At 35.0% G+C, this 16,381-nt stretch overlaps 1 protein-coding gene across 1 annotated transcript; it reads right to left on the bottom strand.

Moving 5' to 3' along the window:
* Positions 1–4,263: 4,263 nt before the first annotated feature.
* LOC121750841 (serine/threonine-protein kinase Nek6-like) lies at positions 4,264–8,355 on the bottom strand. Its single transcript, XM_042145459.1, has 14 exons — positions 8,076–8,355; positions 7,872–7,996; positions 7,312–7,378; positions 7,112–7,177; positions 6,964–7,010; positions 6,829–6,874; positions 6,662–6,742; positions 6,531–6,573; positions 6,389–6,438; positions 6,011–6,092; positions 5,887–5,936; positions 5,691–5,764; positions 5,535–5,586; positions 4,264–5,450 (listed from the first exon to the last, which is right to left on the bottom strand). The coding sequence occupies exons 2-14, from the start codon at positions 7,988–7,990 to the stop codon at positions 4,488–4,490; spliced, it is 1,740 nt and encodes a 579-aa protein (XP_042001393.1). The 5' UTR covers positions 7,991–7,996; positions 8,076–8,355; the 3' UTR covers positions 4,264–4,487.
* Between the last annotated feature and the right edge of the window lie 8,026 nt (positions 8,356–16,381).

Here is a 16,381-nt window from a genome sequence, read left to right as displayed (position 1 = left end):
CTTCACATGTTTGCCGTTTTCAAACAACGGCATTGGTAGCCCAAGCCGCAATGGGTTGGCGTAGCAGGATTATTTGGTTTGAATCCAATTTTAACATTTTTCATTTCACTTCTTTCATTTTATTTGCTTCTTTAATTAAAAAAATAAGATCATAAATAATTAAGAGAAGTGAAGGTGGGTTGTAGGTAATATAGTTAAGTAAGGAATAAAATAATTGCGTAATTCTTGAATAGTAAAGAAGAGATTTACTTATTTTATTTGTTTCTTTATAAAAAAGTGGACTCAAATAACTAATAAGAAAAGTAACGTACAAGGCTGTGAAGTAAATGAAATGAATAATTTATGGGATGAACGCCTAAAATAGAAATTGTACTCCTATAATTTAATTTGTGAGATGGAGTTAGTTACTTGTGGCGATTTTAAAATTCTCGCGTCTCAAACATCCCCATTTATTCATCTTCATCTTCATCTTCTTCTTCATGTGCATTAATACATAACTTTTTCAAATTTCAAAAATATATGTGTTTATTTTGCATATGTGAAGCCTGGGTCCATAAATAATTAGTATGTGCCCCCCACCTCATGTTACTTAGGGTCACCTTTCCGGTTATCTCTACACGCATTGTAGGGGACCCTTGCTTTTCATATTTCATTAATAATCCAATTCTCCTATGTTTTTAGTCTTTGCACTAAATAGATTAATTAATTGTAACATTACTCTAATTTTTGGATTAGTTTCAATGACAGATAGCGTGACATTTTGTATTTGGGTTGAAATTGTTTTCAGTTAAAAAAACATGCATACATTAGAACTTTTATAAATTCTTTGAATGCAATCTTGATGATCAATTTGATACCGATTTTAATTATAAACTAAATGAGGATTCCACAAAATTACGAAAAACATGAAAAGAAAATAGAAAATTCAGCTTAATTAATAAGCAAAGATCTCACTTTATTCCTCAGAAATGAATAAAATACAAAAGAATATATCCATAATAGACAACCACAACAAATCGCTACTACTATGAATCATAAAGATCCACACATAAGGGGGGGGAATACAGCAATTAGTGATTCAAATCACTCAATTTAATGCCTCAGCAGCGCGGCGGCGGATAGGAGAACCGATGCGGCGACGGCGGTAACGGAGATCGACAACGACAATGCATCTCCGGAGACGGATTCTGGAGCCGGTGCCGGAGCCTGAGCTGAAGCGGTGGCGGCGAATGCGGAGACCGCGACGGCGGCGTAGGCTAGCATTGCGGCGGCCTTGTTGAAGCTAATTTGCTCCATTGGTGAAGCGGTGTAGGTTAGCAAAGTGTAGAATAATTTAATAATTTGAGCGTGGGAAGAGCTGTACTGGAAGGCAATGGGGTTGTACAGATTATATAGAGGTAGGGGTGGGGTGACAGCTGGTGACAGTGGTTTGTGAGTGGTTGGTAGTGTCGGCAACGGCGTCGTATCGGCTAAGCTGTACTGCTGTATATAATTATCTGGATAAAATGTATTTTTAAACAAATCAGCCAACGGTCTGAAAAATACTCTTATTTCACATTAAAATTGAATTTTTCCAATATCTTTTAGCATTTCAAACAAATTTGTTCTCCTCCTATTTCCGATTAAGCGTCATTTTTACAACAAAACTTGTTCCAATAATCTCAAATTTCAAAATTTCATAAGAAGTTTTATCATAATTGGAGGACATAATTATCTTTTCCGACTGTTAGGCAAGTTAATATCTTAAAATAGACCCCAAATTTTTCTTGAATCAATATTGATGTGACTAGCCTCCCAACTATATATTCATTTGGACAATGAAATAATAGCTAATTAGCTCAGAAAATTCTCAAGTCATACTTGTCGCCCAAAAAAAGAAAATATAGAACCCATTCACACTTCCATTATAAAAAAAAACTAAAATTGATCCTAAAAAGATGAGGTCATTCTGCGATTTTAGCCTGCAATATTATATACTCCCTCCGTCTCGCACTACTCGCACTTATTTCCTTTTTGGGCGTCCCAAGTTACTTGCATTCTTTCCATTTTTAATAAAAAATTTCACCTACAGCCGTCATTTTTGACTTTCCTATACACTCATTCCTTAATCTCCGAGCCGAAAAGGAAATGAGCGAGTAGCCCGGGACGGAGGGAGTACTACTTAGTACTTCCTCCGTTCCACAGTAATAGAGGCATTTCATTTTGAGCACTCGTTTTGAAAAAAATGATAATAAATGATTAAAGTTGAGAAAGAGTAAAGTAAGATACAGAATAGTGTAGAGAAGAGTATTATCTACCCTATTCTCTATCTTACTTTACTATTTCTCTACTTTAACTATTTATTATCATTTTTTCAAAACGAGTGCTCAAAATGAAATGCCTCTATTACTGTAGAACGGAGGGAGTACTCCTTAGGGTCTCCACTATAAGCCAGGCGCAGCTATAGCCACGACCGGGGCAATCTCGGGGCTATCCATCTTGGGGAGCACGTCCGCCCCGAGGTGGACGAAATTTCCGGGACGGACGATCAATCGGCGTCTTCAGGGCGAGGACGCGGCGAATAGGCCCACCGGCTATAGTGGGGCGGTGCCCGGCGCGCCGGTGGATGGCGAAATTATTTTTTTTTAATTCAATTTAATTCACCTATAAATACACCTCATTCCATTCATTATTTTCACACCATTCCAACTCTTCATCACTCAAACTTTCTCTCACTTGAATTTGTAGTCTGAAATGGACAATTTATGGAAAGACGCGTGGAATTATCTGATTCAACAAGTGCAACACCAGGCCGCCCACGAGGATGCGGCGCGCTTGGCGGAGGAGGCGGAGGCTGCGATCCCTCGTGCGGTTACTCATCGGCGAACCATCCAACGAGACCACGTCGGTGCACACCAGCGTCTAATGGCTGATTACTTTGTGGATAACTCCCGTTATCCACCCGAGATTTTCCGCCGGTGATTCAGAATGTCGCAACGGCTCTTCAACCATATAGCGACGAATTTGGCGGAGCGTTACCGGTGCTTCACCCTCCGGCGTGATTGTGCTGGCCGGATCGGGCTGTCTACGCATCAGAAGTGCACCGCTGCAATCCGGCAGCTTGCCTACGTCGGTCCAGCCGATATGTTCGATGAATACCTACAAATAGGTGAGACGAGTAGCCTAACGGCGCTTAGGCAGTTTTATAAAGGGATCCGGGAAATTTTCGGTGGGGAGTTCCTACGGAATCCCACCCCTGATGAGTGTCAGAGACTGCTGGATATGCGCGGTTCGACCCACGGGTTCCCAGGAATGTTAGGAAGCATCGATTGCATGCATTGAGAGTGGAGGAACTGCCTCGTGGCCTGGAAAGGCCAGTTCACAACTAGATTCAAAAGCAAACATCCATCGATGATTCTGGAAGCCGTTGCTGCCTCGTGGCTATAGGCAATAATTTTGGGGTTATGGACAAAAACTGGGCGGGGCTATTGGGGTGTCCGCCTTATAGTGGACACTCTTACCTTCATATCTTGAACTTATGAAATCAGCTTAAACTCACTATCAAATATATATAAATTTATGAAATCAGCTTAAACTCACTATCAAATATATATAAATAGGGCTTGTAATTTTTGGCACGACACGATAACATGATACGAACCCGTACGAAAATAATGGGTATGTGTCAAAGCTTATTGGGTTCGTGTCGACACGATAACGACACGAAAATTTCGTGTCGTATTCGTGTTATACGTTAAGAAATAATATTAGTATTATTATTTTTATTTATTTTAAAATTTAAATTAGGTTAGTCTAATGGAGCACTTAGAATTAGCGTGAAAATAGATTTTTTATTTTTCGTATTATTATAGTGTCGTTATTGTATCGTGTCATATATGTGTTGTTATCGTGTCGTGTTGACCCGAAGTGGTTCGTGTCGTTAACGTGTTCGTGTCGTGTTCGTGTCTAAGGATAGCGGGTCGTGTTCGTATTCGTATTTGGAGTTTTCTTAACGGGTCGTGTTCGTGTTTGTTGTTATCATGTTGTGTCGTTGTCACCCCTATATATAAGTCATTTTTGTAAGTACTAAAAAATAACTTAATTTTGGTTGCACATTAGTTTTTATGTCTCCGTCCAAAAAGACAAAAAAACTAGACTGATGTCATATATTAGTCTAGATTAAAACTGTAAAATAATCATATATTTAGAATCAATTTAGAACTTTAGGTGTAAAAAATAAAAAATGGTTACATGTATATAAGAATTCCTAATGTGACAATTATATATGAAAGTAGACATTTTTATTGAACTTGATACAATCAAAGAAAGATAAAGAAAAAGCACTAACACTTGTTTCCCCTGATAAATCAAAAGATAAAAAACACTAACAATCTTTCAGGCAAAGTAATTACACATTCCAGCCCAGAAAAACAAACACACACACACACACACTTCTTCTAAATAATCAGAAGTCTCAAGTTCTTGATCATGTCCCAATGCTTGAACAGTCAAGACTCCTTTGGCAAATTCTGTGCATTCATTAGGCTCTTTGTAAGCCAGATTGCTGTTTCTCTGGAAGACACTGTGTCTTCCCCGAACGGCTTGAGCACGCCCGATAGCTCATCGAACTTATCTTGCTTGAGCAGGCGCGCGCACAGCTCAAGCAACGATTCCAAAGCATCAGCTCTTCGTGGCACACCTGCCTCGGGATCGCCCTTACCTTCCTCTACTACTTCAGCTGCAGCTGCTTGATCATCAACCGGTGATGCTTGCCCTACTACGTGCTGCGTACCTTCGTTCTCATCTTCCTTCGTTTCGCTTGAGGGCTCCACCTTGATCTCATCAACGACATTGGAGACCACAGTTTCTTCAGTTGATGGCGTGTTTTCTGCAACGCCTTCATCACTAAAGGAAACCGTGTTGGATTCAGCTGTTTCGCTGCATATCTTCACTGCAGCGTCGTCTGCATTTGTGTCTGCTTCTATCTTTACACTTGCCTGAGCTTCGTCATCCTGTTGAGCAGCGCAACTGGGGGAATGCGTGTCTTGCTCGTGTGAACGAGCTTCGTTTGGTGGCATTTCCAGATCATCTCCGTTGCAAGCTGTGGTCTCACAGCTTGCATCTCCGCTCTTGGAGTCTTCACTGTCGCGGGAGATCTTCCCTGAATAGCTCGTGGGGTCGACTCTCTTTGTCTCGAGTTTGTATTCCACCAACGTGTTACCATCCGATAGTTTCGGATAAGGCATATCTGCATTCTCATCGAATAATGGGAGCAGCTCTCTTTGTTTCATTTTCAACTCTCTCCCCCTAGGCTCTTTCCTAGAACCGGACGAGCTTCTAGGCGAGGATTTTGCCGTTTTCTCGTTTGCCTTGCTCGGAGACGGGGACTTCACTGGAAGAAACACTGTTGACGGATTGTGACAGCGGAGGAGGAAGGGCTGCAAATGCGGGTGTCTCAGCAGCTCTGCAGCCTAAGATGAGCAAACACACGGAATTAGGGATCATGATGCTCTCAACAACGAGAGAAACAAGATCAAATGAGTATGAAATCATACCGTTGGCCGGTGCTCCGGGCTCTTCCTCAGCATGCTCTTGATGATCTGCTTTCTGAGATGATAAACCACAAGAAATCAATCTCACCTGCCCAGTTTCATTTCTTGATATCCGTGTCGACGAAATTTATATAATCGCAGTCGATGTAAAGGACTTACAGTGTGGAAGAGTAGATAATGGGAAGTGGAGAGATCAAAGATCTGTTTATCTTGTTTATAAGTCCAGCCATATCCTGTTTCATTTCGTTCTAATATTAGCATTTAGCAACAACACATCATAGCAATAGTGAATAAAAATAGATCACAATTTTCTTCTTTTTTGGTAGTGATTTATGCAAATCAAGAATCAACTTACAGTAGCTTTGAATGCTTGATGGTGTGCAGCAATCTCAAACATACAACAACCTATGAAAAACAGCCATTCGTCATTTACTAATCGAAACACAACTAGCTAAGATCGACTCGATCAAATTCATTACCTAGTGACCATATGTCTGATTTATAGCCATATGGGATGTCTGCAAGAAGCTCTGGGCACATATAATTGGGCGTTCCGACAACCTAGAGGGTCAAATACGTAATTATCCAGAAATCCAACGGCCAAGCAGTTTGAGTAACTTAGAATACATAACAGCATCACCCTAATGCATTACACAGGACTTTACATCTTCCTACTTCTCAATTCACTTGCACTATTGGTCGGCCAAATGGATCGAGCACAGCTCTTTCATAAACCCCGGTATGTAAGTACAGCTCAAAACTAGTCATTCATAGGTAAAATCAAGAAGTTTTCACAATAAGCAGCATCCATGTTTCATAAACAATACAAATGTCTAGTCTTGTAGAATTATACATACCGAAGAAGCAAGGCCCTCCTCGTTGAGAAGTTTTGCGAGCCCAAAATCACCTATAAGTCAAAACAGCGAGCAAACATCAGCAACTGTAATCAGTTATGTGGAGTCCAAGTTTACTCGACGAAACTTGCTTTCCCCTTCTTACCAACACAGATATCATTTTCCTTCGTGAGAAATATGTTCGACAGCTGAAAGAGAAAGAAGAACAACAGTCACATTACAAGGGGCCTACATAAATGGAGTACATCTTTGCTTTACGTTGAGTACAGAACGAACCTTGAGATCCCTGTGAAGGACGCGATTGGAATGCAGATAGTCGATAGCTAACAAAAGTTGGGTCAGCCACTTGCATATTTTCTGAAGCAAACAGAAAAATTCCAATGCTTAAGATGAGTTTGCAAACAGAATTAAATTTCCTCAAGAATTTCGGCAAATTTATTCACCTCCTCAGAGAAATATGATCCTCTTGCCCTCCTTAAGATCCCATACCTGCATAAGTGAAAAGATGAATACAAGAAAGGAGAGAAAGCAACATGACTCAAAGGGACAATAACAGTAAGTTCGTCTGCTCTACTTACATGTCTCCACCTTCACAGTAGTTGGTCAGAATGCAAATGTAACTTCCCTACACAAATGCAAATAAGCCTCTTCAGTCTTCAGCATCAAATTCATGAAAGGTGATGATAGCTTTCAATTAACATAAAAGAACATGAAACTACAATGTACCTTTTCCACCCAAGCATCCTTATATTCCACAATATATGGATGTTGTAATTTTGAGATTAAGTTCATCTGGAACAAAAGCATGCAAACATCACAAACATAGAGCAAGACTCGCATGATATACATGCAAATTGAATCAATTCCAGGCAAAGATTATATCATGATAAAAAACAGAGAAATCAAGAACTAAGTTTTGCAAAAACCTCTTGGTGAGCCGTGCGCTTGAACTTCTCAGTCTGCTTCGAAATTCGAATTTTCTTTAGCACATACCTAGTTAAGTGAGATTTATAAGTACAAGTTAGAAACTTCAACTTTCCTTTCGCTTACTTACAATGCATTGTGTTATTAATTCTTGAACACAGATGCGGTTCTGTTTTGTAATTTTGTTTCTTGCAAAAGAGTTGCACTCTCTAATACTGTCATTAGCTCAAATAAATATGCTCTCTCTCCCTGAAAGATACTCAAGACACGCACTAAGGACAAAATCAACGAATAAGAAGTCAAGAAAGTTGCATTCTAATTAGCCCAGATAAACATGCTCTTCTCCCTCTCTCTCTCTCTCTCTCTCTCTCTAAACAGACACACACACACACATACAGGGACAAAATCAAGAACAACAAGTCAAGAAAGATGTATCCTCTAATAGGTTCATGAGCCTAAGTAAACGTGCCCTTCTCTCATACACAAAATGAAGAACAAGAAGTGAAAAATCTACATTATGCATGCAAAGCCATAAACGCAGCTGAAAACACAAAGTTCTTACTTCATCTTCTCGGTCTTGTGGAGCACGAGAAACGCAGCTCCAAAAGCACCTCTTCCAATCTGCTCGATGACTTCATAATCCTCCATTCTGGACTTGGAATCCCACTTCTCCGGCTCCATCAACCCCTTCAAATCCGACATGGGTCAGTCCTTTTTCAGCTAAAGATTCAATCTTTAGCCAAAATCAATACACTAATGCACTCACCCTGCTTCAAGTCGAGCTGGAAAATCGAGATTCCTCTGCAAAAGGGGACCCGAAATCGTGGGTAGTTTTTGCTCGCGGCAGCTTCAAGCTGAAGAGCCCTTCAAAAGATGGGTGCTTGAATTTAATTGGCAGTAATTATAGCAATGGGGGAAATGAAGGTGTAAAGTTACGTGATACAATTATGGCAACAAATATAGTGTGTGTGTCTGTGTGTGGGGGAGTGGGTTTGGTTAGAGAGAGAAGATGCAGCACAGGAGACAACTATATTGATTATTGCAAAAACCCAGAATTATAATTATATTTTTATTGAATTAAACAATAAAATATTGATTTTTAATAATAAATTTGGTTGATCAAGGTAGATAAATATTGGGAATTTATTGCTGTGGAAGTCAATAGCTCTGTAATTAAGACCTGCAGAAAAAAGTAACATGACTATAATGAAACGTTGAAACTTACATTTGTTTTTACTTCTTGTTTTTTTAATAATTTCACGCATAATTTTTGTGTGTGTGAGAGAGAGGTGAGATGAGAAATGAATGATTGGTGCAGAAGAGCAAATTGGGAGGGCCAAGAAAGTTTGCTTGCATTTCACATAAATGATGGAAAATTGATTATTTTATCCCACACTGTTAAAAGAATAGAATAAATCACTCAATTGAGTAGATGAAATACAGTTATTATGTCACCATCCCTACCTAAAGACATTCTCTCTCTTAATTTTGGAAAATACCCAATCTTGTCTACTTTAAAACTTTATATTACCTATAATAAGAAAAACACTAGAGTTTCTATCAGATTCTGTGTCCCAAAAAAAGGTTCTAAAAGAGCATCCGCACCATTGCGGATGTTCGGCAAACTTCCCAAAACACCTCCTGTCATGTTATATGGGCCTCAAACTGCACTGTCAAGTCATAAGGACATCCTATTGCATAATGACGGACATCTCCAAAGACGTCCCGACGGACATCCACAAAAAAAAAGTAAACAATCGGGACATTCGCCTAGACGTCCGTCGTGGCACCGCAATGGCGGACGTCCGGGAAAGCCGCGGATGTGCGGTGTCCGCAGCCGACGTCCGCTCCTCCCTTGCCTAATGGCGGACGTCCCGCGTGGATGTCCGGCACGCCGGTCCGACGTCCGGCGGAACCTCCTCCATTGGATGCTCTAAATCTTATCACCTCGTTGAAGTCTTTGTTTTAATTTTATCTTTTTTACATATTTCTTTGTTCTTTTATGCTGTTCTTTTATGCCTATCTTTGTAGATTGTAGATACGAACCATGGAGTATCTTTTTATTTCCTAGTAATATTTATATTACATGATTTATTGATTATTTTATGAGATGAGTCACCTAAAACGTCATCATTGTCACATGACTCACTACATCACATGAGATATACTATCCAATTTATAACTGAATATTACAACTTTGAGACATAGGAAATATTTTTTAATTTAGTTTTTTACTTACACGAGATTATTTCTCTCATAGTTAGTTAAATTCAACTTTATGTTAATCATTTGTCACCTATGCTGAAAGTGGCCGGAAAAGATTCCCCACGAGGACAAAAGAGAGAAAATTATGAAATTTTAATGATACTATTATGATTTTGCTAAAGGCTCTTTATAAACAATTAAGCAAACCCCACCACTAATTACAACCAGTAAATAAATTTAATAAATTATAAAGGTGGAAAAATATTCCAACATGATGCATAATTATTTTTAATAGTGGATGTTAAGAAATAACAATAAAAATTCAATTGTGATAAAAGGCAAAATTCAAGGACCCCATGCTTAATTAAAGAAAAATATATGTTAACTTTCAATTTGATTCATGTATTTGTACCAATTCTAATTAAATGCTACTTTATTAATTGTCGATGCTTATTACACTGATTTGACATTATTTGGCTTGCTTCGATCATTATATCATTTTTAATAATTAAATTTTACAAACAATGTTTATCCGATTGATGACATCAATTATATATGTGGTTCGTATTATACGGTTTCTTTATAATTAAATCCCAAAAATTGTTTTTGCTACCTCATAATAGAAGAGCCCCGGTACTAATGAGTAGGTGAGAGAAATAATTAAAATAGGGCAGGTTTGATCTAACTTTGACCTAATTTTTGAGCGTGTAAAATGGAAAAATATATTGAGAAAAAAATCATCTATATGCATTCGCGATTTAATTAGCAAGCTATTCGTTAGTTTTCATAGTTGTTAATTTGATTTGACAACTATTTTCTTTCGTTTTTTCCTTCTTTTTAGCATACCAAATATTCTCAATAAAGATCTTTCGTTTTTAAGCTCATCAAAGGATGTTGTTCGCTCTTTACATGTTATTTTAATAGATATTGGCGAAGACATTTTGACACATTTTGTTAAGATTTTTTTTGAAAAGTTTGAATTAGATATACTAACGATAAGATTGAAGCTCTACGGATGGAGTTTATTCTATATTTAGATATTAGGATTAACACTGAGAAAATCCCATTAAATAAATAAATTATTCCCTCGTCATACTAATTTCTATAGTAGTAGTAAATTGTACATGAGGTAAATTCTCAAGTTGAGCGACAAAAGAGTTGGATTTTTCACTATAGAAAATTTGTTTTTTTAACGTTCATATAAATTGGTGGGGCACAATTATATTATGGATTGGCCCTCCTATGTCTGTTGGTGTGTTTTTTCCTTTTTCTTTTTAACCAAAAGCCACGAAAAAACATAAAAAGAATTTAAGATTTTGTCGGTGGGAAATTAATCGGCAGCCAGCCCATATTTCACTTTATTTTATTTTTATGGGGTTTTCAAAAAAAATAATAATGGGACAACATAATAAACATATCTTCAACGAAACAACAGGTTGCATAACTATTTTCCCATCTCCTTTAATAGAAATGTAATATTAATATGCATATAATTGCTAAAAAAACTAATTAATCCTTCGTTAATTCTGGTAATTAATAAAAAAATTATAGTACCATCTAAGTCCTGAAATAGCTTTTTACCATGAGCCTGAGGCAGAGCGATTTATTGCACTGAAAAAATTATTGCTGCTGGTACAAGTGTTATTTATGTTACGATTATTGTGTATCAATAATTTATTTACATGAAATATTAACTGTAAAATAATTCGCAATCTGAGTTTTGCTACTTGCAATGGTCTGACTTTTCCTTTTATTGATAAAATAATTTCCGAACCAATGGCGGAGCCTAGGTCTGAAGCAGGGGCCTGAATTTTGCGACTACAATTATAAATGTGGTTGCATTACTGCTTCGGTTTGTGTTTGATATTACTTTTAAATATTAAGTAACTTAATTTATCGAATATTTATATATATGCGATCCACTTCAAAATATTAAATATCTTAATTCACAGCTGAATGTTATTTATTGATAAAATTTCATAGTTGTTCATTCTTGAGACACTTCACATATTGAAACTATATGACCAATTATATAGACATAATAATAATTGGCAATAAATGAATTACTATAATATCAAGTCACACATGACCTTATTTGAGCAATTCGAAACTATAGTAATTTGCACTATATATAGTTCAACTTTAAACATCGATGATATTTTATTCATCACCTTAATTTGGCGCCATTAATATGAAATAACCAAATAGTAACTTAAGGGATGACAATAGGCCAAAATAAGTTGTTTTATTGCATTTGGATTCAATCTCTTCATTGCATTTCAATCACTCTGTGTCTCTGTCCTTACATTTGTATTCATAGATTGATTTCATAAACATTCACTCATTCATCTCTCTAGAAAAATGTTGGCAAACTTAAAAAGATATAGTCGAGTGATATGGAACTCATCCACCGCTAATCAAATAGTTAAAAAATCAATTTTTATATTTTAATAGAACAACTTTAAAATTTTCTTTCAGCTATCTCATTCTTCGAAAGTGCCTAAAAATTAACATGAACAATAGCAGTACGACTTGAATCTAATTAACAAGCGTTGGCTGATAAGAGAATAATCTTTCCAAATTTACGTTCTTTCCAATTTTACCTGCTAAAAACGACAGGGTAAAATTATCTAAAATAAAGGAGGGAAAAAAAAGAAAAAAAATATCTAAAATAAAGTAGTCTCATATTATATTTTTTACTTTCACCATTCCCTATATTGATCTTTAACACTTTATTCACCTTCGAAGACAAGATAAAATTTGTTGGTAAATAAACAGCATTTCGTACGATAGCAAACATTAAAAATAAAAAATAAAAAAATAGCTTAATCAAAGGAAAGTGGTTTCCGATGTTGACATTTGCAAAATTTGATACGTGCTATAGTTTTTTGTACAAATTTATAGTATATACGTAGGAGTATAAGAATTACGTCAATAACTTATTTTGAAAAGAGATTACAAAATTATAAAATAGGTTGAAATTTTTGTGAAATGTAGTGAGTTTATAAATGAGAGTTCTCACATTTTACTATTTTAGGATTTGGAGTCATAACTGTGAATTCACTTGGATTATGGATATTCTGTGTATTCCACAATTTAAAAATTAAAAATGATTCCTTATTATTTAGTCATTTTAATGGATCCCATCTAAGCATGCACGCGGTTCGAAAACCGCCGGCCGGCCCGCCAAGGCCCCCGGCGGTTCTGGTTCTGGTTCCGGTTCAAAAAACTGGTAGTTCCGGCGGCGGTTCAAAACCGCCGGTTCCTGGCCGATTCGGCGGTTCATATTGGACTTGAGCCTTTGGGTTGAAAAGAGAGTGTATTGGATTATTCCCTTTTATAGTTACATGTTCTTGGATGTGTTGCTCTTTCTTTCAATGTGGGATAAAACTCCTTATTTATAACTACATAATATATCTCCATCATCTTTATTTATATTAGTTTATATCTTGACTATCTTCTATTATTATAACTTAACAACAAATATAATTACATAAAGTATTATTCTTTAATTCGTTATCATTATCGATTTGTTTGTGTATAAGTTTATGTGTATGTTAACTAATAAATACCATTTTACACATTAAGAGAATAATTATTATACAAATTGTATTAATCTAGCGATAACTATAATATGAATAATTATTTATCTATATACAAATCATATTACTCAATAAGTGTTTATTCTTATCTATCAAGAATATATTCACAAATAATAATTTTATTTATATAAATTATACTACATCTATTAGAATAACAACTATTATACAAAATCATACTATTAGTCTACTACTAATATATAAATATATAAACTATATTATACCACTAAACAAATCATTCTTTAGTTATCTGTTTTTATCATTATTATACCAATTATATTAATTGTTGTTTTTTTCACATTTTAATCAACATATTGAGAAAAATTAGCAACATACTTACATTTAAATCCAATTATTTGAACACGTCCACATTCTATAAATATACAAATTATTAGCAACATGCAACATTCAAATTTAATTAAACTATTCTAGTTGATGCTATCAGGGACGGATCTATATGGCATTCACAAGGGGCAATTGCCCCACCTAAAAATAATTCATGTATGCTATTTTTAATAGTTAATTTTAAATTTTTTTAAATTTCCTTATTTTTGCCCCTTCTTAATGTATTAAAATATCTCTATGTATATTTTTGCCCCACCTATGTAGACTTCCTGGCTCCATCCCTGGATGCTATTATTATCTATAAATTTATCTTAGAAAAAGAATCATAACAAAAATAAAGATAAAGTTAGTGAATAATAAAATGTAGTAAAAAATAAAGAAAAGTAGAAAACAAAACAAAGTTTTGTATCCCACATTGGAAAAGGATGAATAAATGATCTAAACATATAGTTATAAAAGAAACTTCAACATATTTTGTCCCACGTTGAAAGTGAAATAAAAAATATTCAAGGATGTCTCTATAAAAGAGAAACAATCTAGAATGGTTTCATAATTTCCCAAGCCCATCAAATATATATGGGCTATTATGAATTTCTTGTATTCATTTATTTGTAAAAATTGTTTTTAAATATAAAAATTAATTTTTATAAATAAAAAATATATTTTTAAAAATTTCGGTTGAACCGCCGGTTTAACCGTTGAACCGGCGGTTCCGGTTTCGCATTTCGTTGAACCTGAACCGAACCGTGTGAACCGCCATGCCGGTTCCAATTCTGATTTATGAATCGGCGGTTAACTGCCGGTCCGGTTTGATTTTTGCATGCGTATCCCATCCCCCCACAAACGATTGTTTTTACCAATGAATAGAATGCCTCGTCAGAAAATAATTTTGAGACATATGATTAAGTCCCATTGTTTTTACACAGACATAAATGAAATGAGTTAATAAATGCAAATTCAACTTATTCATTTTATAATAAAAGTGAAATTAAACTTTAGTTGTGGTCCTAATTGAGGGAGAGTAATTGATATTGCACCAGCCTATATCCAAAGTCTAATATATTAATACGTACATGAATTTTAATAAATATAATCTATATATATAGTGTTTGATAAAAAAAAATCACTTATAAATTATTGTTTTATTGATGTAGCAAGTGATAATATAGACTATTAGTACTGCATTCCTCCCTGAAATGTATGAACTATTTTTGTCCTTTAAAAATATTACACTATCTGTTTTTGAAAATTTATCACATTTCATTTTGTACACTCATTTTAGAAAAATGATACTCCCTCTGTCCCCCAAATATTATCCCACTTTGACCTGACACGGGTTTTAAGAAATGTAATGAAAAGTGAGTTGAAAAAGTGAGTGGAATGTGGGTCCTACTTTTATATATTAGTTTTAGAGTGAACTACATAAATTGTATCTGATCTTTCACTTTCGCACATAAATGATAGCTGATCTTTATTTTATATCATTTTTGGTACCTATAAATCGTATTTTTGGTACCTGATGTTATTTTCACCCCAAAATGCCCTCTAAACAAAAATGTGAGTATGAATAAGTTAGTGAAATATGAGGTCCACTATAAAAAATGACAAAAAGTGAAATGAGATAAATTTTGTGGGACGGACAGAAATGAAAAAATGGGACAAACTTTCAGGTACGGAGGGAGTAATAAATAGCTAAAGTGGAGAGGGGGTAAAGTAAGAGAAATAATAACGTTGATTAGAGTTTTCTCTGCATTATTTTTTCTCTTACTTTACTCTCTTACTTTACTCTCTATAGACTTTAACTATTTATTATTATAATTTTTTCCAAAACGAATGCAGAAAATGAAATTTGACAAATTTTCAGAGATGAGGGTTGTATAAAATTTCTAATTTTGAAATAATTAAAACAACATATTATCCCTACATATCATTTTATTTATAACTTATACAATTACACTATACTACTAATCACGTGGAACTCACTCTCTACTACCACTATTTACACTTTTATTTTAGTAGTTATACATTAAAATTCTATATATTTTTCAGCACGGAAAAAGTATGATATATTTTGTGAACTTCAAAACATGATTTTATTGTTTGTTATAATGGGTTGGGTTTCGAAATTTGTGGAGTTCTAATTTTCGGTCTCTCTTATCCGATCTAGTAATGATACAACTCCATTATGATTAATGAGTGTGGATGAAAATTGTTTCATCGTCGACGGAATATTCAGCTCTTGGAAACTTACTTATCTTGTTTTGTTATTCAAATACTCCAGTCACGATTTTAGTATTCTTTACTTATATCAATTAGTACAATTTTTTAATTTTATTTATTTTCTAATTTATTTCCTCTTCATTTATTTCCTTTTAATTTTATTTGTGTATATGTCAAGAATTAATGCCTATATGTAAACTTCATATGTGCGACTTCTACATTGCTCCTAAGCATAAATCAAGCGATATAGATCATACTATCAAGTAAGTTTGATTGGGTTTTTTAATTGAATTTATAATACGAAGTCCAATAATTTCTATTAAATCCAAATTTTAGACCACTAACTATAGAATATAGCAAAAGTTTTAAGTTCCCACTCCTACAAAATTCAACATCTCAATCCATTTAAATTTTATTCAACGCTAGATTGTATGTGAAGTTCTCAATCAAGATATCATCTATAGTCTCATCATGACTTGATGTTACAAATAAGTAACCAGTCAAAAATATTTGTTTATCTCTTAAGACTTGAGCCTTGACAAAAAAGTTGGGTTATGAAAAGTCTAATAATCACTAGAGGTGTCTTTGGTTGGTATTGCAGAAGAAAAATGATTATACTCTTATATATATGCGTTGGAGATTCAAGTTTCATAATTGTGTATTAAATTGGATGAATCACAAAATTTAGCAACCAAATGGGCCT

The sequence above is a fragment of the Salvia splendens genome, chromosome 10 (genome assembly GCF_004379255.2).
Source record: "Salvia splendens isolate huo1 chromosome 10, SspV2, whole genome shotgun sequence".
Lineage (NCBI taxonomy): Eukaryota > Viridiplantae > Streptophyta > Magnoliopsida > Lamiales > Lamiaceae > Salvia > Salvia splendens.
The sequence above is the reverse complement of the archived record's forward strand: the minus strand, read 5'-3'. Positions and strand labels throughout refer to the sequence as shown.

Excerpts from the sequence above, each read along its gene's own strand:
- LOC121750841 (XM_042145459.1), bottom strand. The coding sequence starts at position 7,990 with ATGGAGCCGGAGAAGTGGGATTCCAAGTCCAGAATGGAGGATTATGAA. Across the intron at positions 7,178-7,311 it reads AGCGCACGGCTCACCAAGAG|ATGAACTTAATCTCAAAATT; the intron begins GTTTTTGCAAAA and ends CTTTTGTTCCAG. Across the intron at positions 6,743-6,828 it reads GATCATATTTCTCTGAGGAG|AAAATATGCAAGTGGCTGAC; the intron begins GTGAATAAATTT and ends TGTTTGCTTCAG.